We start from the raw sequence: 25,748 nt of genomic DNA, 5'->3' as shown, positions 1-25,748 counted from the left end.
ACTGAAAAAAATCCAGACAAAACCCAGTACTCTTGCCATTTTTCCCACTAGATTACCTTCCTTTGCACACTCTTCAGAACTTAAGAAATGCCTGAAAGTTCCTCCTTTAGCCATGCCATTGCTCCTTACATTAACTGTAAGCCTACCTGGTCCACATGGAAAGAATTAATCTAGAAAACGTTCTGTATGTCCCAGCTGCAGTTAAAAATTAAACAAGTCTGTAATAAATGAGCCCACTGCAGCTTAAGAGGACAGCAGGTCTGCTGCAGTATGAAGCTTTATTCACTTCTGGGGGAGTGAGAGAAACTGTCTAATTTTGGAAAGGCACAGAACCAATCAGTCTGATTTCAGCCCAGTGAATTTCTGCCTCCTGCCCTTCCTCCTGTTCTCCTGCAAGCTGTTATCAGCAAGCCGCACTGCCACAGAGGTCTCTTCTGTAGAGCATGTATGGTGCATGGCTTTCTTCCTCACAGTAACTGAAGACAAGGGTTGGAAACTGTAGGGAGAAGTTACTGAAATCATTAAGCTTAACATTAACCTCTTTTCAGGTATCTGCTAATATTTCAGGTAACTGTAGTAACTGCAGGTACTATTATGAATCCTATGGAAACCCCGGATGTCAAAGAGACAGACCACCTGCCATTAACTTGCAGAATCATTAACCTGCACAGAGTTAAGCCAGAAAATTCCCTAGTGACGTGTTATGTTTCCACCCTGGTTTACTCTGATGCTCTCCTTCATTCAATATGTCAGGGGAGCACCTGATTTTGAGATTAATTAGTAATTAAGAGGTGGTTCAAAACCATCACAAGTTCAGAGAAGAAAGCAACCTACTCATGTTAGAAAATAGTGAGAAATATAAATTCCAGCCTCCTGGGATTTTCCTTTGAGCAGGAAGTTTAAATAACTCTATTTTGAACATACCAAACTGACCCCATTAACTAGATGTAATAAACAAATGGAGATATTTAAGCTGACATTTGAGCAGTGTCAAAGCCTTCTAAGCTTGTTCTGAGTGGATTAGTAGATAAGTGCTAGCATTCCTATTCTGGGATATGTTCCAAGGCAAGCATGAGGACTGATGATTTTATTTAACTCCAAGATGGACAAACACTCTATATTTCAATAACGCAAATCATTTGTGTAATACTTACAACAGGCTACCAGTTGATGCTGATGGTGTTGGGATATAAAAACCTCTCTGCTTGTCACTGTATCTGAGGGCAAAATCTGCTTTTCCTCTACCATTCAATCAGTATGGGAAACCATGATTAGCAGCATGGGGCATGTAGTTTTCTCAGAAACACACAGTGCATCTCACCTGATCTAATCCCAGAAAAAAATGATTTAATCTTTTTTTAAACAAAGGATATCATTAGATGGTTCATAGGCTCTGTAAGATATTTGTAGACTTAAGTGAGATATTGGCAAATGAATTCAGAGCCAGCTCGTGTCCCAGCAGTACTGACAAATCTGCAAGTAATTTGGTAGGTTGTTTGGAGAATCTTGCCAACTATTGCTACTCATTCAGTTTTTGCTGTATCTGCCAATTACAAGTGATAACAAGTCCACAAAGCTATTTTCAAAAAAGATCTTAAATGTCTGCCTGAATGCCTCCTTATTCAGCAGAATATATGCATAAATCTCCACTATGTTCAGAGGTTCTGACTTCAATCCAATTCCAGTACTCAACATTACAGAGGAGAATCCCTCTAATGCGATTACCTTGTAGGACATAAATCAAGGGAAATCTTCCAAACTGAGCTTATAAAACAAGAACACTAGGCCTTGGTTATCAGGACTCTAAACCTCTAAATTAATGATTGTTCTGTCACTCCTTTCTGTGTGACTGTGAAAAGAAATAAAAGCAAGCTTTATCTTCAGCACCAAACAAGCAATCCTAAGCCTATTATGCAGGCAATGCTGAAAAACTTTTCAGGTTTTATCCTCACCTATATGAACACCAGATCCACAAAAAGGCTTACTTATTTTAAATGGAGGTGAGTCAAAATGGTGATTAATTAATCCTAAGGCTTCAGGAGGCACCCAAGCTTTTCCCAATGAGGTTTCACACCGAGCAAGCTTACACAAGCTTTGCACCTCATTATTTACCTTCCCTTTCCTTATAAATGAGGGTGGCCAGTGACATGTACAGTTATGCATATTCAGCATACTGGCAAGAGAGAATCTGCATGTGTAACAACAGCAGCCAGAGCCATTTGCATTTGAAAGAGAGAATTTTTGTAGCAAATCACTTCTTCCAGCTGGGCTTTAACAGCGAAGAGTAAGCCAGTTGTTTGTAGCCAAAGGCACAAGGTATGGTACGTGATGGGTTTAGTGCTGTGAATCCAACTGAGATTCTTTGCTGACAAAAAACCTCAGCTTGGGAGAGAGGATTTCTAATGCACCATCTCTTTGTTTCTCCCTTCTAGCAAGTTTAGACTATCTCCTGCCTGTGAGGTGACTGTGAATCCCATTCCTACCTGCCTCACTGCAGGCCGTGTTCAGGGAAAGCAAGTGAGGGACACAAATCTGAAATCAGTCCTGGGAGCTCAACATTTTAAAATGACATGCTGACATCTTAAACTTTGCTGAAGCCTTTGTGGACCCAAGCATATGGTCTTCTTATGTCCCCTTGGAAGTGTTAAGAGATTTTGGTTACAAAGATTCAGGATCTTCACATTTACATGTGCTATGTAATAGTTGCAGTTGAACGTAAATATTAAAAGGCATTTTATTTTTTGTGGTACATTAAAAAAAAACTACAGAATCTAGGAAATTTATGACTTGCTTAAAATTGTTTTGCTATTGAATGTCTGTTTAAAACTTGTTGCCCTGTTGAGAAGTCACATTTTCCAGTTCCAGAGTGACATTTGCTCATCCTGCTTCTTCCTGACCTTCACATCTGTGATGCAGAGCAAACCATCATCACCTTTTAAATTCCTAGCATGACTTATTTCAGTAAACTGATTTCTACATGGACTTGAAAGTATCATTAAAATTTGGTGCCAGAATAATTTCAGTCTTATTATACCACATCTGTATGAAACTGGGAATTTGTCTCACTTTGTATTAGGTGTCTACCACACTGGTAGAGAGCTAGGTGTCTAATGTACCATTATAGCTGGTGGTGATCAGTTCAGTACAGTAGGGGGAGCCTAGAGAGCAATTAATTTCATTATAGGCACCTTCATTTGATCGTATCACCTTTTGATGTCACCCAGAGAGCCAACCGTGTGCCGGGTTGCATCAAAATAAGCATGACCAGCAGGCTGGGAGAGGTGATTCTCCCCCTCCGCTCTTGTGAGACCCCACCAGCAGTGCTGCGTTCAGTGCTGCTCCGCCTCTCAAGGGGGAGGTGGACCTGTTGGCATGAGTCCAGAGGCAGCCATGAAAATGGTCAGAGGGGTGCAACACCTCTCCTAGGAAAACAGCCTGAGAAAGGTGGGCTGAAAAAGGCTCAGGGGTGACCTTATAGCAGCCTTCCAGTGCCTAAAAGGGGCCTACAAGAAATCTGGAGGGAGACTTTTTACAAGGGCATGTAGTTACAGGACAAGCAGGCATGGCTTTAAACTGAAAGAGAGGATATTTAGGTTATATATTAGGAGGAAATTCTTCACCATGAGGGTGGTGAGGCCCTGGCACAGGTTGCCCAGAGAAGCTGTGGCTGCCCAATCCCTGGCAGTGTTCAAGGCCAGGTTGGATGGGGCTCTGAGCAACCTGATCTAGTGGAAGGTGTCCCTGCCTATCACAGGGGGTTGGAACTGGATGACTTTACTGGATGACCTTTAAGGTCCCTCCCAACCCAAACGATTTTATGATTCTACGATTCTACAATCATATGTGAAACTCTGCAGACTCTACTGTTATTGACCACATTCCCATTAGCTGTAATGACAACTCACTCACAGCTCCTAAGCAGGCACTTACCTCACAGACTCCCAAAGTTAGGGTGAGCCTTGAGTGCCAGTTTTCCACAGCATGAAGAGTCAGCCTTCCCTTAGGCACCTACAAATTTCACATTTAAACAGTATTTATAGGGATAGAAGCAATTACCTATGATACATGTCAACTAAAGCATACTTCATCCCTGCCCAGCTACACCTCAGCTTTGAAGCACCCTTCCCTCCGCCTCAGGGACTGGCACACAGGAGCTGCCCCAGCCTTACCTTCACTTAATTAAGGGAATATATTCGCTCTACATGGTCTCCTACAGGCTTCGTCCTGCGGCGCTGAGGTGAGGTGACAGTGGGGCCGCCGAGGGGGCGGGCTGTGGGGGGGGACGATGAGGCGACGGGAGGATAGCGGAGCGCCTCCCGGCGGGCCCGGCAGGGGGCGCCGTCCGCTCGCCTGACTACTGCGTTTGTCCCCTCGCGGCCTCCGTCCCCGTCCCGGCGCGGTTCCTCGGGGTCTGCCCGGCCTCTGGGGTTCGGCCAGCGGCGCCGGCCGCGGCTGAACCAGGCTGGGACGGGCCCTGCCGCCATGTTCACCAGCACCGGCTCTAACGGGCTCTGTGAGTACCGGGGAGGACGGAGCTGGGGGAGGGAGGCGGTGAGGGGTGTGTCGGCGTCTCCCCCGCGGCGGGTGGCCCGGCCCCCTCCGCCGGGGACGGGGTCGAGCTGCCGGGGAGGGGCGCCCAGTCTGGGCGCGGTGCTGCCGCTGCCGCCTCCCCCGGGGGAGCCTCTCCCCGTTCCTGTCACAGGCCGCCTGCCCTATGTTTCACTTTTAAACTCGGGGTTTACCGCGTGTCCCACTAGGAGGAGCCGCCCCCGGCGGTACTGCAGCAGGAGGAGACCTTTGAGGGCTCCGCTTTACGGGCAGCGCTCCGTCGTCCGGCCGGCTGGTGGCAAGAATTTGGGGAGGTCTCCCAAGTAACAAGTGATAGGGTAAGAGATAACGGTTTAGATTAGATATTAGGAAAAATTCCTTCACCGAGAGGGTGGTCAGGAATTGGAACAGGTTGCCCAGGGCAGTGGTAGAATCACCGTCCCTGGAAGTGTTCAGAGTACATGTAGATGAGGCCCTTAGTAACATGGTTTAGTGATGGGCTTGGCAGTGCTGGAGTAAAGGTTGATCTCGATGATCTTAAAGGTTTTTTCCAACCTAATTGATTCCATGATTCTGTGATTCAAGGGGCTGTGCCTGGACATAGTGGTACCAGGACCACCTTCCTGCCGTGTATGTGTGGGTATATGTATGTGTCTACACACATACAGATCTACGTGACTAGGTATGCATTGCACAGGAGAAATAGCTCTTAGTGTTAAGAGAGCTGTTTTTTGGTAAATGTATCTACATATACATATACACATCTACATACAGCTCTACATGCCTAGGTACATATCAGAGAGATATAACTTTTTTTTTTATGTGAAAAGAAAATCATTGTTTAAACCAGTTTATTGATGAGACAGGTTTAAGGACAAATGCATTCCTAGCTGTATTGAACTTTAGGTTTACATTCACCACATATAAATCATTTCATATCCCAGTGCTGCCTGAACAAACCTGGAAAGCTTGGAGGGTTGCTTCTGAGCTTGCTTGCAGGACAAAGAATCTGCCACTTTTAGAGATGGCGATGAAGAACCGAACCAGCTGCACTGTGGACTTTGGCTCTACAGCCCTCAGAGCAGGCTGGGACAAATGATAAGTCAAAACTTTGCTTACTAACTGCATGCTTCACGCAAAAGTCCAAACCTGAGTGTGAAAGCACCTCAGACTAGGGATGAATAGAGCTGGCATTTCAGAAGGGGTATTAGTTGTAGCTGTAGCTCTGTAAGGCATCTAAAGAGGGGAGAGTATTTTTGCAGATGCTAGCACTGTACTTGAGTCACAGTTCCTGATTTTTTTCATTTTTTCACCCCAACAGTAGGTACTATAGAACAACAGCCTTTTGGTGCCATATGCCTGTATAATTCTATGAGAAAGAAGGAAAATAACCTTGTTTGGCTGAATGGGTGGAAAGTGACAGTCAGTATTGAAAAGTTTTCCCAAAATAGGTCCATCAGAAGCATGAGTGGAAAATTGCAGTCATAAGAAATATATTTGTGCTAGGAGAATAAACTAGGCAAGACGCCATTCTTCAAAAAGTAAATATTTTAACTTTTTTTCCTCATAGAATCACAGGATGGTTTGGGTTGGAAGAGACCCTCAGACATCATCTTGTTTCAACCCCTCTGCCATGGGAACACCTTCCACTATACCAGGTTGTGCAAAGCCTCATCCGACCTAGCCTTGAACACTTCCAGGGATACGACATCCACAGCTGCTCTGGGCAGCCTGTTCCGGTGTCTCACCACCCTTACAGTGAAATTTTTTTCACCAGTATCTAATCTAAATCTACCCTTTTTCAGTTTAAAAACATTACCCCTTGTCCTGTCACTCTTACTGTACTTACCTCTTGATCTACAGTGATTTTTCACAGTAAGACTTGACTGATTCAGGTGCACTGACAAACTCTAGTAGAGGCACAGTTTTAAGTGGCAGTGACATATGCTCATTTAGTGCACAGTCTGGCAGTGTAAGATGTGCCCTCATACTTTTGTTTCCACCTCTGTAGCTGAAGCATCTGCTGCAGTAGCAGCAGGTTTGTAGGATTCAGTCACTGATATGCAGGATCTGGTGGTTTAGGCAGTTAATGAAGGTTGAGTTGGCTTGTGAAACAGCATTGCAGCATGTTCAGAAAGCATGCTGCAGCACCTGCCTTAAGGGAAGGAAGGGCTTGAGAGGTGAGTTGTGGTGCTGAGCCCAGAATGGGTTCTTGCGTTGCAGTCTGCCAGCAACCTGAGTCCTAAGAAGAATGCTGCTGAAACACTTCAGTGGTTCTGCAAAGGCTAGTGTGAGTGCATGAAGACTGATGCTGGGCTGGCTGTTTGATTTACTGTAATACTGCTTAGCTGTGTTTGGTGCTTGTTCACCCAGCAACAATGATACACAGAAGGCTTTTTTTATAAGACACCAAGGCCTTTCCAGCAACTTAAACCTGTAAGACCAGCACCTAACTTTTCTGCAGACATTGTAATATCCCCTCCCAGTATTTTTTTGTGTGTAAAATTTGAGTCTATGTTTTAAAGCCACTTCCTACATCTGGAAAATATTTGACTATTTTGCCTACTGCACACAAGCTACTTCTTGTAGTAGTATGGAGTAGAGTCCTTTGAACTTCAGTGCAAGCATTTCTGCTAATGCAACTTACGCTTTCACCTGTGTGTGAACCTTGTAGTGCAGTGCTAGCAATTTGTTACAGGTCCCCAAGGCAAGAAGGGAACACTGTGCTTCTCTGCTTGCATAACCTACAAGACTGAACTGTGCTGTATGTGGGCCTCAGGAAAATAATAAAAGGATGTAAGCTTATGCTTTGTGGTACCACTGGAGGAGAAACCAAGTCTGTATTGAATATATCAGACCTCTGTGCATAACAATAGAACACTACTGTATGGGAGAACAAATTAACTTGTACATAGTATGCCACAGTGCAGCCTGGTTCAAAATATTTGCTTGAGTCCTGGGATCAGCATAGCCACATCAGTTCAATTAGCCATGCATTGAACACCACAAAAATGTGGCTATTCTGCTGCTGTTGCAGAGCTAGATCATCTCAAGCGAGCGTTGGGGATCTCTGTGTGGTGGTGTGGTGTAGCCATACCTGATATTCCTGGCAGTGTATACGAATAGTAGTATGGTAATATGCTCTGTGGTTGGGAGGAAGAAAAGGCTGCTCAACCAGGTGGGTGTATTTGTTAACTTCAACCTGTTTCACTTTCTATTTCTTTTCAAACGTTCCTCTTAGAAACAAAAATTTTCTTCCTTTTTTTTCCCTTCCCTTTTATTTTTGTAGCATCTCACTCTTCTGTAGTTTGTGACCTAGGTTTGGTTTCTAAACAGTAAATGTATAGGTAACTGCTTTGACTGCTTACCAGCACCTTTTAAAAAAAGATTTAAAGCATGATAATAGTTGGTTTCTTTATAAATTTTCTTGATATATATACTAACATTATTCACCTCTTAGCTTCTGCAGTATGTTTATAAGCATTTGATAAAATTCCGTTCCTGCGGTGATACTCTTACTGTACTCACTTGCTGGCATCATGATGGCTAACCACTAGAGTATGCTATGAAGTGACAATCTGAACACAGGGTTCCTGAGTTCCTGAGTCTGTGCCTAGACCCAGGGCAAGAGCTGCTTTCCTGACACAGAATACTTTATGTAAGATTTTCAGGAAGCAGGAATTCAACTGCTTTTGCAGGGTCCTCTTGTACTGCATGTTTTTCCCAAAGGGTGCAGTCATGTCACAGAATAGGGTTGCAAAGGACCTTAAGATCATCTATTTCCAATTACACTGAATTGAGCAAACTTTATAAAAACATAATATGGTTAAATTTCACCCTGCCAGTTTGCATACAGTCTTCTGCTGTCTTCGAGATTCCTCAAGCAGTATTACGTGTGTCTGTATTTCTTACCATCCTCCCTCCATGGCATGCTGTCATTTGTTCTTGGCTACTGTTCAGGACTCAGCATGTGGTTATAATACAGGCAAGCTTTTACTCCTCAGGTCTAGTAAGATTGCTCCTATCTCCCAAAGGCACACACTGGAAGCACTAATTTCCAATTTGTCACTAAATTCCAATTTGCATATCTGGTTTCATCAACCATTACAATAAAGGACGAACAAGATTTCCAAGGAGGAGGTTTTCATGCTGCCATTTAATCTGTAGCAAACTTGCATCTGAAGTGAAAATAGTAAGCAAGAGTCTGTATTGAAACGTCATTTTGAAATGTAACTGTTGGTGAACCTGCTGCAGGTTCTTGGGCAGATTTTGGAATGAAGTAGGTGAATATCTGCATGATGGCTTCATGCGAGAGAAACAACCACCTAAAACGCACATTCCATTAGTGCATTTGGGAAGTACTGTGCATTCAGATGTGCGTCAGTTGTGGCTTTAAAGACTCACAGATCTTGTGTATCAGCATTAAAAATGGTTCATGCGTGTTTCATGCCACTGTAGCAGTAGCCCCCAGCAGTTTATTGAATGTCTGAAAGTGGTGTATCTGCCTCATAGCAGCTGGGTTTGGGGAGTATGCAGATGACAATGTTAGAAAAAGCTGTTGCACAGCATGTTTTGTCTGCAGGTGTGGTATAAGCTCAGTAGAGACACCCACAAAAATGTGCTGAACTAATTTGAGCTTTTCAGCTACTGCTCATCAGCTGGCTTTGGCAACAGGGTCCTCTCCCAAGTCAACACTTGAGTCTCAGGCCTGGAATAACTGTCCAGGGGGTGAAGTTGTGGCCTGAAAAGCCCTTCTGAAACAGTAGCTTGGTCTGACTGCCTGTTTTGACATGTTCATCTGCTATCTTTCTTCACCTGTGAGTGGTGAGCAGGCAGGGAACAGGAAATAATTTAAAAACTGTAGCTGTTGCTGCTACCACAACTTTCATATTCTTCTCCTTAGTGTAGTGGTGGATTCTGAAGCTGCAGCTGCCTGAGCAGTTTACTGTAAACCTCCCTCTCCGTTTGTGACAGACGGACACATCCTTTCCTTAACATTCTGCACTCTGAAAGTGGTACTGTCAGCCAGAATAGTAGTAGCTTGTGGAAGAATCATAAAATTACTTAAGTTGGGACCTTAAAGATCATCTAGCTCGAAGCCCATGGGCAGGGACACCTTTCACTAGACCAGGTTGCTCAAAGCCTGGTCCAGCCTGGCCTTGAACACTTTCAGAGCATCTTTGTGCAACTTGTTACAGTGTCTCAGGACCTTCACAGTAGGAACTTCTACCTAATAGCCAATCCAAATCTACCCTCTTTCAGTTTAAAGCCATCTTCCCCTGAATTTATGGGCTTTGTAATGAGTTCAGGGGTGGAATGTGGAGCCAGGTTGGATGGAGCTTTGAGCAACCTGGTCTTGAGGAAAGTGACCCTGCCCATGCCAAGGGGTTTGGAACTAGACGATCATTGAAGTCCATTTCAACCCAAACTGTGATTCTATGACTTCAAGGTGGTTTTCTCATTCTTGTCACATTTTAGGACCAGCTTCACATTGTGCAGTGTTAGCACAAAGTGGTTGGGACACTTGCGTGTGAATTTATGAGGGCAGTTTTGGGGAGAACTCTGTTGCATCAGGGAAAGCAAAGACCTGTAGTGAAAGCTAGTTTGTTGGCCTTCTTCACAGCATGGCATATTCAGCTGGTTATTACAAAATTTCTCTGTTCATCTTTCATCTAAGGATGGAAGCTCAAGTATGTGTGTTGCAGCACCAGTGCTATTTCTGCCGGTTCTTTGAAAGAATTGCCACTTAAGGAGTACATTGCAAATTTATTCCAAGGTCTGAAGATAGTGTTTTATATATTTTAACTCTTCATGGTCAAAATGAGAGTTTATCCTTTCATTCTGTTTTCTTTATGTGGTATAGAGGCCCTCCTTGTGCACATTAATGTTGCTGCTACCAGCAGGCACTGATAGCCCAGTAGGTTGTAGTATACATTTCCATTCTGCACACAGTTGCAAAGCCATTGGACTAGAATTTTTCTTTCTAGATATTACCTTCATGTTCCAAGTAAGGAATTTGACTTGGATGTCAGAATGCCTGACTGTGCAGTATTTGGGATTGTTAGTAATTTTTGGGCTTATTGATCAAGGGATTCCACAGCAGCGGGAGGGTTGCTTCTTCACTGGTGACAGCAGCCCTTGATAAGGATCTATATGCTGTAGAGGGATAAAGCAAGCTACTACATTGTTCAGTGAAACACTTGGAAAGAAACACTTCAGGAGGTACATTATTTCTCTGAAAGAGTTTATCTTTCTGAGCTTACTGGATAAGGATAAACTCATCAACCATGATGACACATTGAGAAACTTGAGAGTAGAAGTTTCCGTTACTCACATGATGATCTCTGGGGGTGACTGTCACATTAATGGATTAGTTACTTCTGTGGTTTTTCACTTGATGACATTATTAAAAATAAGTACTTTTCCTCTATAACAAGGTTTAAAGCATCTAAGCTGAAAGCTAAAAGGAGGTTCATAATAAAAATGCAAGTTCACACTTTTGGAGAAAACATATTAGGTTTTGTTGATTGGTTATTTTAGAATGCATTCAAATTAGGAATGAACTTGACAAGATAACATATTTCAAGTATTACCTGTAATGTAAAAATAATTATATGAAAATTGCAGTGAAATCTAAATATTAAACCTGTATAGAAATAGTCACAGATGGAAATCTAGTGATTTGCTTGTCATATTTTTTCTGGTAATGTGATCCTCATGTGAAAAGTATTATAGGATTGATGTGTTCTGGAAAAAAAAGTCTATTTAAACTCATGAAATAACAGAAATGTATTTGATAATAAAATAACATGTTTGATAAAATTTTGGCTCAGAAGCATCTACTGTGGTAACTGCTACTAATGTTCTGATTTTGTCTGTACTTTCAAATATCTGTTTTAGTCTCATTATAAAACTGTCCTTTTCACATGAAGGAATCTTAATTTAACTGAGTTAGGTTAACTTAGGGAGCATTTCCTGATGTTTCCAGTGAACACGTATATGCATCGTGTGCACAGTAACTTTCAGGCAGCTCTAGCTTATTTTTAACGCCAGTGTTCTACAGTACTCTGGCTTCAGACTTTTTTGAAGCATCCACCTAAATGAGAGGAATGAATAATTTAGAAAATTTATATCTAAAGACTATAGATTTTATTTTTTTTAGTGAAAAAATATCCAAAGAAAGATATTAAATTGAAAGGTGGATAGTTTTCTTGCATTAAAAGAAAAATTAGCCAGGCTTTCTGCCTTCTTGATATGACTTTCACAAAAAATCCAATCATAAATGTAGAGCTTATGGTTGTCAGAGTAACAGCAACCTATGTCAATCCAGGTGACTGCCTAATTTCTGGAAAAGGATAGTTCTTCAAGGCATTAATTGCTTAAATGTAGTAAGGTGTGTCTGTAAATAATGAACTCAGATACACGGTTGTGGACTGAAAGAAAAGTTTTAAGTACAAGTTTATGTTAGGATTCATGTAGGAAGGGTTGTTTTCGTATAACCATCAGAACATCAGAAGAGTGCAGACTTCAGGGTGGTGTGAGCTGAGAACAGCTAACAGTGCCCATCAAAGCTGCTCTTGATGTCATTGGTTGGTAGTCGGATGAGGAATATGCGTATATTATGTAATAAGAACTGTATTTTTGAGTGGGATTGTGCCATTATTAAAATCTTGGCTATTGTGCCTATTACCATCTTCCTATTCTAGCAGTTAATTCTTCAAATGTGCAGCAGATGTGGATGGAATCATTTGTGTAGTGAGTATATCTGGATAGGTACTAAGTGTTCCCTATATTACACTTTTTAAATGCAGTGTTTTTCTTCCTTTGGCCTGCTTTTTACTTCCCATTAGTACTTTTAAAGTAGTCTTATTGCTCCTTTTGTTATCCAAGAACAGTGACAACAGAGCCATGGATTTCATAATCTTCTGAAAATCAGCAGATTCCATGCTGTAACTGGAATGTGTGGGAAAGAATTAAATGCAATTCAGGTTGCATGTGTGAAAAGGAGAAAAATCATAGAAGAAATAATATTTCAGAGTTTCTGTATTGGCTTGGACTGTTGGGCAGGAGTTTGTTTCTGTTGTGTCAACTTCATCAACAGTTTACAGTCCTGCTGGGTGTTCCACTTGGCAGTTTTTAGTAAATGCATGCTGCAGATGTCTCTGTTCTCTGCTGCTTTCTTCAGTGTCCTTTCTGAAAGTCATTTACTAGGGGAAAAGAAGTTCTGATTTCACAGATGTCCTGATTTTATTAATTTCTTTGTTAATGATTGTAATGAATGAATGGAAGGAAGATGAATATCATGTAAATGAATTTAGATATGTTTCCTTGAATGGTGGATCCAAGTGTGGTGAAGAGAAAGTCGATTTGTTCAGGACATTTGTTCAGGTGATTCCTGCTTTTCATAGCCTCTAGAAAACAAAGCTAATCTTAACCCCTGATGCAAAGGAAACAAAGGTATTTATTTTTACTAGATGTGTGTGTATTTTGCTTTTGCAAAGAAGAGATTGTTTCATTTCCCAAAACATGATTGGGCCTTAGGAGGGCTGCATAAGAGGGCATGACCTCTGTAGGCAGAGAGCTTAGGTTTAATTATAGCCAAACAATTAATTTCATGAGAGAATGTTGAAAACAAAATGATGAGCATTCAACTGCCATTAATATACTAAATATTATTATAAGTACTAATGACTTCCTTTTGTGGGTGTGTTTTTCCTATAAGTTTTTGAGACCTTGAGAAGCTGTTGAGATAAGAAGTCCAGGTGATACCACTGCTATTATATTTTTCAATCATCTGTTTAAATATGTTACTTTTTAAATGTGAGAGACTTTTCTCTAAAATGGCTTTTTTGTTTGGTTGGTTTTTGTCTTTAAGATAAAGCACCTTTGTCGAAGAGTCTGTTACTAGTCCCAAGTGCCATCTCGATTCTCTTGACTCTGCTCTTCCAACATTATCAGAAGTTCTTTGCATATAACCTACAAGCTATAAAAGAGGATTTTCAGGTAAGAGTCAGTTCATTTTGTGTGGAGAGAGACTACAAACTGTGCTTTTCTGTGTGATTCCCCCTTCCTCACTCTGTTTCTCCTCTGGTTCTTTCCCTTTGTTCACTGTTGTAGAACAGCTTGTTCTTAGCTCTCTAGAATTTTACCCCAATATGCTGCTTTTCAGAAGAAGTGAGAAAAAGTGATCCGAAACAATCAACATAGCTTTTCACTTCTTTCTTCTGTCTGGGAAATGATTGATTTGTATTGTTTTTCCTTCCAGCCACTGGCATTTGGAAGCTTGCTGTGAATGGTGTTTTCAGCTGTGTAATAATAAAAGTAGTTTGGTATGAATGTCAGTATCTTATTATGCTTTGATTTTGAGGCTGAAGAGGGCTATTGTGATCAGGTAGTCTGATTCTATAAGCTTGATTTTAACAACATTGGCTGTAACTTTCACTTTCTAACTTCTGTTTTAGTGAGCTATGGGAAACTAAAATTTGCCTGTTGATTAGAACTGCTGCTTCTAACTTGATGATTCTAAATTATGGGGGAGTTTGTCATGCTCCTTATGCTCAGTTATCTGCTGAATTAATTATCTTGCCAGGCATTTTTTGCTCATTCCTACTTCAAACTGATATCCTTTATCTTCTAGGTAGTGCATTTTATATAGCTTTGTTCTCAGTTTGATTAAGAATCCTCAAATTGTAACTGTCAAAATAATGCACTTAGAAGTGATTAGGTAAGTTTTGTGGGGATTTGTTGTTTTTTGTTGTTTTTTTTCAGCTTTGGAAATGGCAATCTACTGCTCAGCAGAGAGGTCAACAAATGCCTCTAATTATCTCACTCCATATGTTTTACAGTTACATTAAAAAATAAGCATGTAGTCAACTTAATGTCTTTGAGGATGCCAACTGTAGCCTATAAGCCTTAAAAGTGATACACTTTGGTGTTGCACCGTCTGTGATTTTTCTTGTCAAGAACAAGAGCTTTGTTAAAATAATGTGTATTACAACTCTGCAAGAGCGCTGATGATATTTTCCAAGTGTCTTGCTAATGCTGTGCGGCAGGAATACATAAATTAATATCTGCCTTTTAAAAATATTACAGACAACTGTTTCCGGAGGAAAAGCTGAGAAACTATTCAAAGTTTTAAATGGAAATCTAGTGGGTTTGGGGTTTGTTTGCTTATTTGTTTGGTTTGCAGTTTTTCATTAGAAAACTCCTCTCTATGTGTTTAATCTGCTGAAAGCCAGTAGTAGCTGTGCTTTATTCAAATAAACTGTCTTTACTGTGTTTTAAGCATAAACATTTGTGAATTTCTGTAGAAGCTGTGATACTTCTATTGTGGTGCTTTAGAGAATTTGTGGGTTTGGATGTTTTGTTTCTTGAAGTTATTTCATGTACTGTCATAGCCTTTGGAGTAAGCTATATATTATATAATTGTGTACCTCTGAGATCAGAGAGAGCAGATCATTTAACTCCTGTCTGATGCTAATATTTAAATGAAAACACTGCAAAGAAAATCTGTTTAGAGTAAATTCATTTACAGGGTTAGTTGAGTGGATTCTTTTTTTCAGGGGCTGAACAGACAGTTTGGGTGTTGCGTATTAACCCTAGTTAAAACCGTTAGAAAGCATTGGAAATAAAGCATGCAGTTGAAGAAGAGTACATTTGATTTGGAAGGCAAAATATGAACTGTCTAAAATGAAAAGATCTTTGTCTCCATTAAGGGACCCCGAAGAGCAGTGAAGATGCTCTGTGCAAATTGAAGATCTTGATTACATTAGACCTATATCTTTTATGGGAAATTCTGCCTAGATGTTAGATTTGATTTAGTTTTTTAAACCATGGAGTGTTCAAATGTAGGCACAGGTTGCCCAAAGAGGTTGTGGAATCTCCATCCTAGTAGGTGTTCAAGACTCAGCTTGACATGGCCCCAGGCAAGCTGACCTAATTAGATCTGCTTATAGCAGTACACTAGACTAGTTGATGTCTGGAGACCGCTTCAAAAACATTTTTTCTTATGTAATTCTGCAGTTTACTAGGATCGTAATTTCCATATGGATTTGTAAATGTAAAATATGGACATGTAAATGTATTTGATTTCATTTGAATTGTAGATTTATTTTTAACAGGTAAACCTCTTACTTTAAAGACTTCTTGAATTCTATAACATGCTACTCTTTTTATTTCTCTCTTTAAATGCACTGCATTTCTCTTAACTGATTTCAGTATTACATTCTCTCTGAGCACAGATTCTGTAAAAATTTCTTTGAAGGAAGAGAGGCTTAACATTGTGATCTTTAACCTTTTAGATTTGGAGACTTGTATGTGGGAGAACTATATGTCTTGATTTGAAAGACACATTCTGCAGCAGTCTGCTCATTTACAACTTTAGAATATTTGAGAGAAGATATGGCAGCAGAAAATTTTCAGTAAGTTACAGTTATTTAATATTATTTTTTGTTAACAGAAACTTTTTTCTACGCTGTTTAGAATCTTGCAGTCTTGGATTAATATTGCAGTTTATTACTAACATTTTGCATAGAAATATATGTTAAAGGGCTTTAAAGAATATTTGGTTTCCATAAATTTGTTGATATATCTTCTAGTCAGTGTATTATCCTAATCAAAGTTTGCAGCTGTTATCAGTTGAAAGTTACCAGACCCATGGAATTTAATTTTGATAACAAATTTTAACTCTTCATGTTGGTATCTAGACTTAGATGTGGAATTGCGTTGTCCTAAATATTTTATTTTTCTTGTATGAACTAGTGTAGTGGTTTTCTTGGGTTTTCTTTTATTTGTAGATACATTATTTTTAAACTTTTGAATTAATTATAATTAAACTTTTTTTCTTTTCAGTCCTTTTTACTGGGTGCCTGGATGCTCTCAGCTTTGTTTGATCTTCTTCTTGTAGAAATCACTCAGTATATATTTGGCATCACCATCAACAGCTTGCCTTCTGGTTTGTAAGTAGCTCCTAATGTATTGCTTATTTTAGATATAGTTTCAAGGGATTATTTTGCACAATTTTTAATGAAAAAGCCCAAACCACTTTCTTCATGCAACCCTTTAAATTAAATTTAATCCTCTTCTGAAGACAGTGTAGAGTTTCTTGGCGCAGCTATTATGTGTTCAAACATTTGTTTCCTAGTTGTGATCTGTGGTTAATTAATTTATAATTTATTTGTATAATGATTAATTTTTCATTCTCTTATCCCCGTTTCCACTGTCAGCATGATTGAAGCATGACTGGGCTTGCACTGCATACATATGCAGCTGTGTGCATTTCCTACTGGTAGTATGTATGTGTTCTAAAAATGGAGTACTCGAGCATGTTATTCCATTTAGTGTTTGCATCTGAAGTTTTTAAAGCTTTAAGGTGTTCAGTGGTTCAGTTTTGCATAACCTATAGTTGAGATTTCTACGCTTAATAAGAGATAGATGTCCATGTTACAGTAGAACCTTAGAGCTTCATACAGACTTGAGTTTCCATGTGTTGCACACTCTGATGTAATACTAAAAGCTCTTGGAGTGAGAGTTTCAATATTAAACACCATATTAGATGCTTTTCTTTCTATGTTTTTAGTATGTCTCTTTGTGGTGGGTTTACACTGGCTGGATGCCAGGTGCCCACCAAAGTCACTGTATCACTGCCCTCCTCAGCTGGACCGGGGAGAGAACATGTAACAAAAGGCTTGTGCATTGGTATAAGGGCAGGGAGAGATCACTCACCAATTGGACAGGGAGACATCACTCACTGGTTACCCTCACAGGCAAAACAGGCTCGACTTGGTGAAATCAGTTTAATTCATTACCAATCAAATCAGATTAGGGTAATTAGAAATAAAACCAAATCTTAAAGCATCTTCAGCCAACCCTTCCTTCTTCCTGGCCTCAAATTCACTCATGATTTCTCTACCTCCTCCCTGCCAGCAGCACAAGGGGGTGGGAAATGGCGGTTGTAATCAGCTCTGTAGGTCCCCTCCATGGGGTGCAGTCCTTCAGGAACAGGCTGCTCCTCTCTGAGTCATGCTAACACTGATCTAGAGAGAATGAAGCTAATTTTAGAAGTGTGGCATATACAGTAGTTTCAGGAGCATTTGGTTGTGCAAATATAAAAGATAAGTATGTGTTGTATCATAATTTTTCAGTGTTGTATGGTTTATTATAGTTATGTCTGGCAATATTCACAGTCTTTTGAGATGACAAAAGCATTGGAAAGTTTAACACTTATACAAGGTTTTCATTTATTTCAGATTTGCAAAGGCAGTTGAGCAAATATGAAAAGTTGCAACAAATATATCTGTTACTTCTGGCACTAGAACATTCTTCAGTGTAGTCAAAAATGCTACAATTCAGAAATAGAATCACTTGTTCACATTATAAAAGTCCCCTTACTTTTTTTTAATCTCTTTTTATATCAGTTCACTGTTCATATTACTGAGTGATCTTACACTTCCAGTTCGAAAACTTTTCCTGCGCACACTGCGAAGGTAATTGCGATAGAGGATTACACTGATGACTCTCGCCTGAAATTGTTTAGAAACAATATAGTACAATATAACATCCAAGCACGTACTGAGATTCATGAGGAAGGTGGTGAAGGCTGCCCAGGGGTTGTAAGTTGTATTTTCATGTTGCAGCATCAGAAGGGCAAAGCAAATGTGGAAGGGTACAAAGCAGATGAGTACTTGAGCAATCAGAGTTACTATAATTCTTATGGATCTCTCTTTGGCCTTAGGCTTCAGTTTGGAAGTCTTGCCGTGAATGAAGTTGTAAATAATAACTAGGTAACACCCTATCATGATAAACAAGGGAATCAAAAAGAAAAAAATCAAGCGAGAAAAGTTCAATGTATTTACTTCCTTTAAATGGATGATATCCAGCGATTTCATGCAGGTGGTGAAGTTAAAGTGTTTGTCTGGATCAGACTGTAAAAACAGCAATGGGGACGTTGTTGCGAGTGTCATTACCCAGATTCCAGTGCAAGCTAGCATGGCTTTTTTTGTATTTTTCAGTTCTTTGATATGTTTGGGCTGGACAATAGCCATAAATCTGTCTACACTTATAAAAGTGAGTAACCACAGAGCAATGGCTGGATAAAATACAGTGAAAGCGCTGATAATCCGACAGAATGTATCCCCAAAAGGCCACATTTCTCTCCCATGGTAGATTATCCGAAAAGGCAAGGAAAATATAAAAATTATGTCAAGTAATGCCACATTCATCATGTATACAGTTATAGTTGTTCTCTTCTTGGTAGTGCAGCTGAAAACCCATAGTGCAGTGGCATTCACCAACAATCCCACTATGAATACAAAACTGTAGAAGACCAGTGATGCAATCCTGTATTCTTCAGGGTGGTGATTTCCAGGCTTCATATTTCAGTTGAGTTTAGGAATAGTTGTTGCCCTCCATAAATACCCTACAAATAGATAAAATATGAATAGTGAAATAAAAGCTTTCTTTAAAACAAAGAAGATTGTTGTGGGGTGGGGTTTAGTGATGAGATTGTATTGTTTAGCTGTGAAAATGTGCTAGCTTTGTTGTGTTTTCTGACTACAAATACATTATTGTGCTATGAAGGAAGAGAAATAGTATTCATATGGTAGTTTTAATGGAATATTTTAATTACTTAAGATATTTCTTATATAAGGAATCAAAAAGTCAAAATTGATCAGCTACTTTAAGTGTGCTTCAGTAAGTGATTAGATTGAAACAGCTGTAATTGAGGTAAGAGAGCTGTTTTCTAAAGAAAGTACTTCTTCAAGTTGTCCCTGTTGAAAAATTAAAGACTAAAACTAGTTATGGAAAGAAATAAGAGACCATCGCATGTACTGACATTTGGATATGCAAAGTGAAGTACTGACTTCACATTTTATCTGTGTAGGAACTACTTAGCTCCCAAAAGAATAGGTACATGCTGTTGCTCATAAAAGACACTAAAAAGCTATCTTAATAGCTACGTAGCTTCTAACAGAGTATTTAATCCCAGGTCATCCGAACCAACCACCTGACATATGACTAAGATTAATATAATGATAGGCTTCCTATTTAAAAAAGTAAAAAGATGGGAAGTGGTGCAGGCTCTGACCATGCCCTGTGTGAACAGTATTTGTTGGGGGGGGGATAAGTTGCTGGCTGGTAGCCAGCTGCTCCAAAGCACAGTTGTGTTGCTTCTCTCATCTTTGTGATTGTTGGAGTTGGACATCTGAAGTGTCATTATGCAAACTCAGGTAATGAGAGCTGAACGAGATCATCCCCTGGTTTACTCTGGAGCCATTTGAGGATGGCAAACCTTACCTGATGTTTGCATGGGTGCCTTGGTTAACCTACATCCCATGCTTTCCTGGCTCTTCCTGTGGTCAGAGTTCCATGACCTTGCATGGAAGGATTCCTCTTGTTTGGCCTTTTACCCAGCCCTGTGGCAGCTTCGTGAAGGGGAGGAAAGAGTTAGTTGTTTGTCTTATCTTCCCACTTGTGACAGACAGCCATGTAAGTTCTGTATATGTATCAGGCACCAAAACTGTTCTTAAGAGCAGAAGAGTGCATACTTCATGTGTGTTCTATCTCCAAAACTTGACAGTGCACTAAAAAAAAACCCAAAAGCTTATTGTTTATGCTTTCACTTTAATGTGAAAATGTACTTTTTTGAAAAAATGTACTTTAATGAAAAAATGTACTTTTTTCAGTGGTATAGGAATATGTAGGGGATTGAACCAGTGTTTATTAATATAGCATGCTGGTTTGACACTGGCAATCATCAACTGCTTTTGAGAAGACTATCCATGAAGTAGCTAACTACAGTATGATCTATTACATCTTTCTGCAGGTTAGCTTTTGCCTTGCAATACAATGTTTGGACTTCTGATTTTCTTACAATCCCCCAGTTTACAGATATATAAAAAAAATAATGCATACAAGTACCTAACCCTGAACTTTCATCTCAAAGGTTATTTTTTTTTTAGCTGTACAAAACAAAAACGCGTTTTCTGATCAGATGAGGTCTCTAGGAAATGTAACAATTTGTTTTGTATGGGAAAAGGTATGCATATAATACTGACAAAACATTTGGAGGGCATCTGCATGAATAAAATACCTCATTGTGTGAATAGCAATAAATGTAAAAGAATTAAAGAGCAATAGCAGACCACATGAAAGGTAGATGGCATATGCTTGAAAGAAAATTTTGTATTCCATGCTTATAGCACAGTTGAAATATTGCCTGGCATACTGCCCCACTTCCATTAACTGTTGCATAAAGATGTCCAAATATTGCTTAACATGCACGCACACATCCATTTTAAAGTGTTTTTTATCTTTTGTTCTGTTTGTTTTTCTCTCTTGCCAGTGATTGTGTATAACATAGTGCATGATTACCTGTCTCAAGATCCTGACTGATCTAGCAGGTGAATTGAGTAGCCACGTATAGGATAGGTGGAAGAATTCACTTTTTATGGATGAATGTTAATAAATAGCATGAGTTTTCGTTTTATTTTTATTCTTCTCTCCTTTGGACTTGTAGTTACTAAGTTATTTCTGAACAACCAGCAAGCCAGTGTTGACAGGAAGAGGGGAAGCTGAATCTGGCATGAACTTCTATCAGGAAAATCTGCTGTTTCATGCCTTGTTTGATGGTTATTTCAAGTTTATGCCAGTTTTGAGATATAGCAAAGAATGGCTTACTGAAACAAAAAGGGGATTTTTTTGTTTAGTTTGTGAAGATGTTGCTTCCAAACTATACAGGTTTAAATGCATCTCAATGTTACAATTAGGTATTTCTCCTAGGTTTTAATTTTTAAGAATCTAAAGCTTAACATTTATGTAGCTAAGAAATAATGAGATTTTTGTAAATCATGTAGTCACCTGTCTGCATTTATACATGGATGCAAATATCCTGCTTTTTCATCAGTGGAGTTCAGGCTGATACATTGCAGGTTAGCCCAAGTAGATGTTTGGATGTCTCTTGGTGGACAGTTTTGCCCTATTTGCTGTTTTTCATAATGGAAACACTTACTTACTGGTATTGATTAAAGCAGTTGCTGAAGAGCCCCTGGAGTAACTGTTTTCTGGAAGTCTGTGCTAGTTCTAAATGAAATTCTGATGTTTGTCTGTATGTTTTATCAATATGTTTTAATTTTTTGATGATAGCTGAGGTCCTGAATGTCTAGTGTGGATTGTGAAGCCCATCTAGGTGCTGTGTATGAGAACCAAGGCCTTCAGAAGAAAACCAGAATTAAATCTTTTCCTCCAGATTTACATGGCAAGTTAAGCAGTGGTGACAACATCTAAAGTATGTGTGTGCACCTCTGTTCCCAATCCCCTTTTTTTGCTTTGGCTGACCCTCATATTTGCTCACATTTCCCTGAGGAAGACATGGCTTTCAGTGAAGAATAGAGAGACCAAGCAACAAGATCTTCTCCTAGTTTTAGTTTAATAAAAACAAGCATCCTTCCTTTAGAGGTAATGTACCGGTACCAATGCTTTTAGTTACTGTATATTTTAAAGTTTATTTTAAAAATCCCAACCAACAGTATTTACAGTACTACGCTTTTCCAAATGCAATGGTTTTGCTTCAAATGTTATTGATAGAATGCTGATACTTTGAAAGTGCCTTAAAGAATTAAATATCATCTCCTAAGTTCTAGAATTAATGCCTGTGTTCAGCTTCTGAAGATAGAAGTCCATTTTAGCAATTTACATAAACATCCAAGTCACTTTGTTAGCATAGGATAAGGGAATGTTACTGACCTTTTGTGCAGTACAGAGTTTCTTCGGAGACCCTCCTTTCCTAGTCCCAAATCTGTAGAAAGTTTAGACTTCCTCTTCTCTGATCAGCTTCACTTAGCTAAAATAGGTCCTCTTCACAGGCAGGAAACAATGACGTAGTCTAGCCAGTTCTAAGCTCTTCTATTGGCCATACTTAAAAGTGAGTGTTTTGCATACGTGTGGTGTCTGTGAACTGATATTTCTAGTACCTTTTGACAGACAAGCTTTTATAATATTTCCAGTGTGACCAAACTGGGGTGTTGTACCATGCATCTTTTTAAAATACAATTTTAAATGTTTGTGGTGTAATGAAAGCATATTTTTGGTTAACATTTACATGCAAATGTATCCACAAGAATGCGTATCTTAGTTATGCAGATGTTTCTAATCAGCACAATGTAAATGTGATTTCTGTATAGTCTGTGTTTTGTGGAAATCCCCATTTTACTTATATTGCCTTGGACAGTAGTCAGCCTGAAAGTGACAGAAACTTGCTACATTTGAAATGAGAAGTTTGATTCGCTTGAATACACAGCTTCATTTATGCTTGTACTTACCATATTTTACTAATACAACAGCAACGTTTCTCTGTGTTATTTGCTGTCTAAAATAATAACATGCCATTTTAAGAGTTTTGCAGAAAAATGCAGTATGAAGAAAGGTTTTAGCCTTTGTTAAAATGGAGAAAAATCTCTGAACAGTGTCACTGCAACAAACATCTTTGGTCGGATGAGAGTATTCAAAAGGCTAATAGGTAAAAGAGAGTAATTTCCTACATTTTCTCTTTGTCAACTCAAAAATAAATCCAACATTTGAAAGAGCCATTCAGAGAAGGAGATCATTCCATATTCCCTGCAGAGCACTTGCTAGCTCCAAGTCTCTGACTGGCAGTCTTTGGGATATTGAAGCACAATAACAGAGAGTTTGGCAACTTTGTGCCCTCCTTTTTTTCCTCCCAAATGAACCAGAAAGATGTGTGCTGAGGAAGGGAGCAGCAGTGCTTCACTCTCCTCCTGGCATGCAGTCAAGAATTTGCCAGGATATGCACATGTTGCCAGAAGCAACAAAGTCCTGCAGTTAGATGTAGCCAGGATCAGGTTTGTTACTGTAAAAGTAAGGTAGGTAGGTGATCCTTACTTACTGCTAAAGATAGCTTTTGGGAAAAATACCCTCTCTGCTGGAGTTATGTAATTCATCTCAGCTGAGTGGGTTTGTGATAGTGTTTAGCTTATTTGCATAGGTCAGTGTGATGGGTGAAGTAATCATAGGGAAGGACCTGGGTATGGTTTTCAGTGTGTAGAATAATAATATCTTTATATACTTGGTCTTTCCTTTTAGGGAAACTAATACCAAACTTAATATTTTTTTAATCATTCAGAAACCCCTTAAATGGAATGAGCTGCAAATCCTACCCAGACCATCCAATAGAAATATAAGTCTATTGAAAAGGACTTAATATTTTAGGATTAAGGAGTAACCAGTGTTGAAAACTCTTTCAGTGGCTTTATCGTTCACAGAACAACTCTGGAGCATGCTTCAGCAGGATGAGTCAGTCATACTGTTTTCAAATTTAGTGAAAACATACGGAAATTCAGTGACATGCATATTTTTAAAGGGTTTAAAAAAGGGTGTGTGGCTCCTAGAAGACAATAACTAGGTTTCTGACCTCTCCTAGGCAAGGCTACTGTATTTTGAGAAAAATAATGTGCAGAAGCCTGAAGGTTGCTTCCAACATGAACTATATTATAAATGTACCGATACAAGCAAGTAGATAGCCAGTGTCCCCGTTAGCTAAAGAGTGCAAAAGTAACACTGGATTTGGATGGAACCCAGGCAGATGTTGAGGCTGAGGAAAGCTGCATGCTGTGAACTGCCTCTTGGCTTGCAGACTTCTTGGGGGAGGATCAGAAGGGTGACATTTTATCTGTGTCTCATCTTGTCCAAAGAGGGTGGCTGACGCCTTAACCCTAGAAGGAAGGATGTGCCTCAGGAGGGCAACTGGAATCAAGTCACACTTGCAGCTCAACAGTTTGCACAGGTGGATAGCAGCAGCTCTGTTGAATTTACTGGCAGGTTAGTCATCCAGCTGGTTTGCCCTAGCATGTACATGTCATTCCGTGTTCTGCTTTCACTCAGGCTTTTCACAAGTCTGCCTGGCGGAGAGGAGGCTGCCAAACTGCTCTGCTGCTGACAGGCTGGAAGGCTCCCCCTGAGCATGGAGGAGCAGGTCTGTTTGGCAGCAGTGTTCTGAAAATACATGTTTTGTACCACCAGCAATGTGTGCTCCTCCTGCAGCTCAGGCTGGTTGCAGCTGCAGGGTTAATAAACATTTGGATGTGAACACCAAAGTGAAAAGTTGCAGTACCTGTGGTTTGTGAGAGGCAGTGGACCGCTCTGCTGTGCCACATTCCCCTCTTGCTTTGGTTTCTGGTGTAGGAAGCACCTGACTCTATTTTTGTTTTCTTCTTCTGTACTGTTTTATCAGCTAGAGATGAGTGTGTTGCATTGGTTTCTCTCAGATGGGTGACTACTTCCACTGCTCCAGCTTTTACTGAAATAAGTGCTTAGTTCCCTCCAGGGTCTTTTTCGCTATTTTGAAGTTTCTGGAGTAAAGAAGATAATTCTGTTTGTGTTATGTTGTTCTAAAGCCATTTTTAGTACTTAAAGCTAAGCCTATGTACTTCATGTCTGAGGATAAGGCAGGGTGCACATGTGGTGTGTTACAGTGCCTTCATTAACTTGCAGTAAGCTTCAGAATACATGAGCTTGATCACCTGCAATGACATGAAAGTGCAACACTGAAAGGATTGTCTTCGTGCTGTTGGTTTGCAGGAGTAACCTACTGCTGGGTCTTTCATACAGAAAAGTCTTTTTTTCCTGGCCCTTTACCATTTAACATAAGCTTTGTCCAGCTGATAGAGAAATTCTGCAGGCAGAGGGGGAGAAGGATCACCCTTGGCTTCAGTTTGGTAAGAAGCAAGCTTGAGCTTGTGTTCTCTTTCTCGTTTTGAACTTTTGATGTTTTGAACCTATTGAAAAGAAAGAGCTGAAGCTTTTTGCACGGTTCAGTGCACCAGTGGTACAGGAAGCAACTCTCCCATGTGCCAGTTTGTTTAACTTACCAGCTTGCTGTTGTGGGTGAGTTCACATGCGGTTTTGGATTACTGTTCTCAACCTTGATGAAATTGTGCTTCATTTTTTATTCCCATGTGATGTTGTACCATAATGAAGGTTTAAGAATAGACTACTGGTTAAAAGTTGCCATGGCACTGAATGCATAAACTTACTGGAGATGTTTCCAGTTTTGCCGTTTGTGTGTTACTCAGAGGCTGTGTCATGGCATAGCTGTCCCTCCTCTCCCACTCCTCAACCTGGGAGTGAGTGTGAATGCTATATGCAGCAGAGCTGAAGGAATGGGAAACAGTGCAGCTTAAGAGAAT

The 25,748-nt window shown here is 39.9% G+C and overlaps 2 protein-coding genes across 2 annotated transcripts in view; one reads left to right on the top strand and one right to left on the bottom strand.

Annotated features, from left to right (window-relative positions):
* The first annotated feature begins 4,315 nt into the window (after positions 1-4,315).
* Positions 4,316-25,748, top strand: part of UBAC2 (UBA domain containing 2) — a 67,755-nt gene continuing 46,322 nt past the window's right edge. Inside the window, exons 1-4 of the mRNA XM_061361054.1 lie at positions 4,316-4,513; positions 13,424-13,551; positions 15,849-15,968; positions 16,399-16,505. Of these exons, the coding sequence (XP_061217038.1) occupies positions 4,483-4,513; positions 13,424-13,551; positions 15,849-15,968; positions 16,399-16,505 (386 nt within the window). The 5' untranslated portion in view covers positions 4,316-4,482. The remainder of the gene's footprint in view (positions 4,514-13,423; positions 13,552-15,848; positions 15,969-16,398; positions 16,506-25,748) is intronic.
* GPR18 (G protein-coupled receptor 18) lies at positions 17,680-22,448 on the bottom strand. The gene is made up of 2 exons (XM_061361052.1): positions 22,291-22,448; positions 17,680-18,964 (listed from the first exon to the last, which is right to left on the bottom strand). Exon 2 carries the CDS (start codon positions 18,918-18,920, stop codon positions 17,955-17,957), a length of 966 nt encoding a protein of 321 aa, XP_061217036.1. The 5' UTR covers positions 18,921-18,964; positions 22,291-22,448; the 3' UTR covers positions 17,680-17,954.

The sequence above is a fragment of the Neopsephotus bourkii genome, unplaced genomic scaffold (genome assembly GCF_033783945.1).
Source record: "Neopsephotus bourkii isolate Nb327-2 ecotype Australia unplaced genomic scaffold, CSIRO-AGI_Nbou_v1 NB_1052, whole genome shotgun sequence".
In the NCBI taxonomy this organism is placed as follows: domain Eukaryota; kingdom Metazoa; phylum Chordata; class Aves; order Psittaciformes; family Psittacidae; genus Neopsephotus; species Neopsephotus bourkii.
This window is presented reverse-complemented; position numbering and strand designations above follow the sequence as displayed.